The following is a 5191-nucleotide window of genomic DNA, read 5'->3' as shown; positions in this document are numbered from 1 at the left end:
CCACCAACTAGCAAGAAAGAGACACAATCTTTCCTGGGTGCAGTGGGCTTTTGGAGGATGCACATTCCAAACTACAGCCTCATTGTAAGCCCCCTTTATCAGGTAACGCGGAAGAAGAACGATTTTGCATGGGGCCCGGAGCAGCAGCAGGCTTTTGAACAGATTAAACAAGAGATAGCCCGTGCTGTAGCCCTGGGGCCAGTACGGACTGGACAGGATGTAAAGAACATCCTCTATACTGCTGCTGGAGAGAAAGGCCCCACTTGGAGTTTGTGGCAAAGAGCCTCAGGAGAGACCCGAGGCCGACCCCTGGGATTCTGGAGTCGATCATATAAGGGGTCTGAAGAGTGCTACACTCCAACTGAGAAGGAGATCTTAGCCGCGTATGAGGGGGTTCGGGCTGCTTCCGAAGTAGTCGGGACTGAAACACAGCTCCTTTTGGCACCTCAACTGCCAGTGCTGAACTGGATGTTCAAAGGACAGGTTCCCTCCACTCATCATGCTACCGATGTCACCTGGAGCAAGTGGATTACGCTGATTACACAGCGAGCGCGAATGGGAAACCTCAATCGTCCAGGAATCCTAGAGGTAATCATGGACTGGCCTGAAGATAAAAAGTTTGGAACATCACCAGCAGAAGAGGTATCACGTGCTAAAGAGGCCCCACCATACAACGAATTACCAGAAAATGAAAAGAAATATGCCCTATTCACTGACGGATCATGTCGCATTGTAGGGAAGCACCGCAAATGGAAAGCTGCTGTGTGGAGCCCCACACGACAGGTTGCAGAGGCCACTGAAGGTAAGGGAGAATCAAGTCAGTTTGCAGAGGTAAAAGCTGTCCAGCTGGCCTTAGATGTTGCTGAACGGGAGAGGTGGCCAATGCTGTATCTTTATACTGACTCATGGATGGTGGCAAATGCCTTATGGGGGTGGTTACAGCGGTGGGAACAAAATAACTGGCAACGAAGGGGTAAATCTGTTTGGGCCGCTGAACTATGGAAGGACATTGCTGCCCGAACAAAGAATATGGTTGTAAAGGTGCGTCATGTGGATGCACATGTGCCCAAAAGTCGGGCTACTGAAGAACAACAAAACAACCATCAGGTAGATAAAGCTGCTAGAATTGAGGTGGCTCAAATCGACTTGGATTGGCAGAATAAGGGCGAATTATTTCTAGCTCGATGGGCTCATGAGACCTCAGGCCATCAAGGAAGAGATGCAACATATAAGTGGGCCAGAGACCGAGGGGTGGACTTAACCATGGACGCTATTGCGCAGATTATTCATGACTGTGAAACATGTGCCATAATTAAACAAGCCAGAAGGATGAAACCTCTCTGGGAGGAAGGGCGATGGCAAAAGTATAAATATGGGGAGGCGTGGCAGGTTGATTATATCACCTTGCCACGATCTCGCAGTGGTGTTATGTACTCACTATGGTAGAGGCAACCACTGGGTGGCTTGAAACATACGCAGTACCCCATGCTACCGCTCGAAACACCATATTAGGTCTTGAGAAACAAGTCCTGTGGCGACATGGCACCCCAGAAAGAATTGAATCTGATAATGGGACACATTTCAAAAATTCTCTTATAAATACTTGGGCCAAAGATCATGGCATTGAGTGGATTTATCATATTCCCTACCATGCACCAGCTTCTGGTAAAATTGAACGATATAATGGGTTGTTGAAAACTATGTTGAAAGCAATGGGTGGTGGAACATTTAAGCACTGGGAGAAGAATCTGGCAGAAGCCACTTGGTTGGTGAATACTAGAGGATCTGTCAATCGTGATGGTCCTAGTCAATCTAGCCCCCTATACACTGTAGAAGGAGATAAGGTCCCTGTTGTACATGTAAAGAACATGTTGGGAAAAGCTGTTTGGGTCCTTCCAGCTTCTGGAAAGGGCAAACCTATCCGTGGAACTGTCTTTGCCCAGGGACCTGGGTGCACTTGGTGGGTAATGCAGAAGGATGGGGATGTTCAATGTGTGCCACAAGGGAATTTGATGCTGAGGGAGTGCAGTCAATAATTTTATGTATCTATATATATATATATATATATGTTTGCATGTGTAGTGTATTTTAGTTATTATAGTTGTACATTTAGTTATGTTACATGCAATTCTACTATTTAGCTATCACAATTTTACATACGTGTATATATATGTATATATATGTATATATTAACCATGATGTAATAATGTAGAATAAGGGATGGAATGTCATGGTTTTGTAATTTTGTAATTTTGCTATCAGTATTCCACATCATAACATCATGTCAAGTATGGATACTTCTGTTGAATGTGCAGTCCACAGAAGAAGACTACATATCCCAGAGAACAACTGGAGTAACAATAAGTCACGGGACCAGGACTCTATATAATCTCGTTCCCAGGCTGGAGTGCCCTCCTTCTTCTCTCGAACTTCTCGGAGAGTGGGAAGCGTTCCAGCCGTGTCGCCTAGAGTTCACAGTAGGCCTCTCAGTTTTCGGAGACTCTCTCTCTCTCTGTTTCGTTCGATTTTGTTAGCCTTAATTATATTATATTGTGTTATCTTGTATTTCGATATCATATTTAGTAAAATAAATTTTTCCTCCTTAGATTGTCGCTGTTTTATCCCACTCCCTTTTTCCCCCTCCTTTCCGGGCCCCGGGGGGGGGGCGTGGGGTGGCTTCCCCTGTCACGGGCATAGGTAAATCTAAGTAACCCGTGACAATCTCCTAATGGGGATGGACTGAGAGACCCCAATATGGGGCTGGGCTGGAGCATCTCCAATGGGGATGGACTGAGAGACCAAGGGATGGGGATGGGATGGAGCAACTCCTGATGGGGATGGACTGAGAAACCCCAATATGGGGCTGGGCTGGAGCAACTCCTGATGGGGATGGACTGAGAGACCCCAAGATGGGGATGGGATGGAGCAACTCCTGATGGGGATGGACTGAGAAACCCCAATATGGGGCTGGGCTGGAGAAACTCCTGATGGGGATGGACTGAGAGACCAAGGGATGGGGATGGGATGGAGCAACTCCTAATGGGGATGGACTGAGAAACCCCAATATGGGGCTGGGCTGGAGCAACTCCCAATGGGGATGGACTGAGAGACCAAGGGATGGGGATGGGATGGAGCAACTCCTAATGGGGATGGACTGAGAGACCCCAATATGGGGATGGGATGGAGCATCTCCCAATGGGGATGGACTGAGAGACCCAGGGATGGGGATGGGCTGGAGCAACTCCTAATGGGGATGGACTGAGAGACCCTGAGATGGGGATGGCTGAGACCCAGAGATGGGGCTGGGCTGGAGCATCTCCTAATGGGGATGGACTGAGAGACCCTGAGATGGGTGTTGGGCTGGAGGAACTCCTGATGGGGATGGACTGAGAGACCCAGGGATGGGGCTGCGGTTACCTCTGGAACTACATGAGATTGAATTGAGCAGAGATTGGGATGGTTGTGAAAATAAGCTTTATTTTTCCAACTTGTGGATGGGGCAGAGCAGAACTTTGGCAGTGGGGCTGCCATTGGGCATTACCCCAAAATAAAGGGTTGTGGTGCATTTCATCCCGCTGTGGGTCATGCACCTAATTAAGCCTTGCTCCCCCTTAGGTTCTGCAGGAGCTCCTGCACCCCGGCAAAAAATTCCCTAAGCTTCTGGACTGGATACGGACAGGAGCTTGATGTGCTGGGTTGTGTCGGCGCCACATACTGCCCATGATAATGGGATGAGGCGGTCGTGTAATGGCTCCATGACCGCGATGTCGGGTGGGCCGCTGCTCTCAGCTGCGTCAGGATCCAGTTGTAGAAGTGCTGAGTGGAGGCGTAGATTCCAGGTTGATGTGCTCTACCGCAGCCTCTCCCCCAGCTGGTCACACCAATGAGCCAGAAGAAGTCAGCGTGTCTATCCCTGCACATCAAGGGGCCGCCGCTGTCGCCCTGCAGTGAAGCACAGAGTGTTATTGGAGGGTGGTTTGCATGCAGAGCACAGCGCAGTGTTGGGGTGCAGCTCCTACCTGGCAGGTGTCGACGCCGCCCTGCGGGTACCCAGCACAGATGTTGTGGCTGTGCACGGCCCCGCCGTACCAGCGGCTGCTGTTGCAGATCTGGATGTCAATGAGATGCACTCTGGCCTCCTGCAGGATGTCGGAGGCTTTGGCTGGTGCTGCAGCTGTGAGCACAGAGCAGAATTATCACCTGAACCCCAGCCCAAGATCTTGGCTTTCTATCTCAGCACGTAGCGATGTATCCAAATCCTTCAGCCCCATCCCTCTCTATGGCTCCATCCCCACGGTGTCACCCCGGGTTTCACTCTAAGCTTTAACTGGGGCCACCCATGAGCTGTGGGCACTCACATCTTAATTCCGTGTGTCCCCAGCCGGCGACGTAGCACTCTGTGAGCTCCGACACCCGCAGAGAGAAGTCAGGCAAACAAGCCAGCTGGATGTAATAGCTGCAATGGACGGGTCGGTCCAGCTCGATCAGCGCGACGTCGTTGACCATCGTCCTGTTGTTGAAGTACTCGTGAATGTACGCCCTGCGGATGGTGCGAACCTCCACCTCCTGGCCCAGGCGAGTCAGATCGTTGGCACCGACCACCACACGCGAGTCCCAGAGGTGGCTGGGATGGAAGGAGAGGTGAGAAGGAGCAGAGACATGCAGAGAGAGGAGGGCAGTGCTATGGGGGCTGAGTATGGTGTGCCTTGGGCACACACCCAGCCCCGAGACCTGCAGTGTCTGTGCTGCAGGGGAAGGGAAGAGTTGTTACCTGGGTTGTCCGAAGCAATGAGCAGCCGTGAGGACCCACTGCGGGGTGATGAGGGACCCTCCGCACATGTGTCCCGTACCCGCAGAGTGGTAATTCTGGATACTGACAATCCACGGCCAGTTACCGTGCCGGGCTGCAGAGCCCCCCACCACTCGCATGCTGCTGTACTGATAAGCCATAGGTCTCATCCCGCAGGTGCTGCAACCAGAAACGCATCCATTTAACACCCGAACCGCCGTCCGTCCCCTCGGGGCTGACATCGGGGTTACTTACTCGCAGGCTCCGGTGTATCCGTATCCGGGCCGGCAGGCGGCCAGCAGCACCACGAGGGGCAGCAGAGACACCATCGCTCCCGAAGGCACGATCATCATCGCACGGCAGCACAGCACACCCGGCTTCGTCGCCACGGACGCTGCCGTT

General features: G+C 51.6%; 1 protein-coding gene across 1 annotated transcript; it reads right to left on the bottom strand.

The window, feature by feature from the left end:
• Positions 1–3457: 3457 nt before the first annotated feature.
• Positions 3458–5191, bottom strand: LOC107306739 (acrosin-like). The gene is made up of 5 exons (XM_085530127.1): positions 5045–5191; positions 4772–4969; positions 4359–4624; positions 4020–4174; positions 3458–3942 (listed from the first exon to the last, which is right to left on the bottom strand). The coding sequence occupies exons 1-5, from the start codon at positions 5140–5142 to the stop codon at positions 3595–3597; spliced, it is 1065 nt and encodes a 354-aa protein (XP_085386253.1). The 5' UTR covers positions 5143–5191; the 3' UTR covers positions 3458–3594.

This window comes from Coturnix japonica, chromosome Z (genome assembly GCF_054131305.1).
Source record: "Coturnix japonica strain WE chromosome Z, WE-NBRP24, whole genome shotgun sequence".
In the NCBI taxonomy this organism is placed as follows: domain Eukaryota; kingdom Metazoa; phylum Chordata; class Aves; order Galliformes; family Phasianidae; genus Coturnix; species Coturnix japonica.
Note: the sequence above shows the minus strand (reverse complement) of the source record. Positions and strands in the feature narration are given on the sequence as shown.

Excerpts from the sequence above, each read along its gene's own strand:
- LOC107306739 (XM_085530127.1), bottom strand. The coding sequence starts at position 5,142 with ATGATGATCGTGCCTTCGGGAGCGATGGTGTCTCTGCTGCCCCTCGTG. Across the intron at positions 4,970-5,044 it reads GGATACACCGGAGCCTGCGA|CACCTGCGGGATGAGACCTA; the intron begins GTAAGTAACCCC and ends TTCTGGTTGCAG. Across the intron at positions 3,943-4,019 it reads GCGGCGTCGACACCTGCCAG|GGCGACAGCGGCGGCCCCTT; the intron begins GTAGGAGCTGCA and ends GCTTCACTGCAG.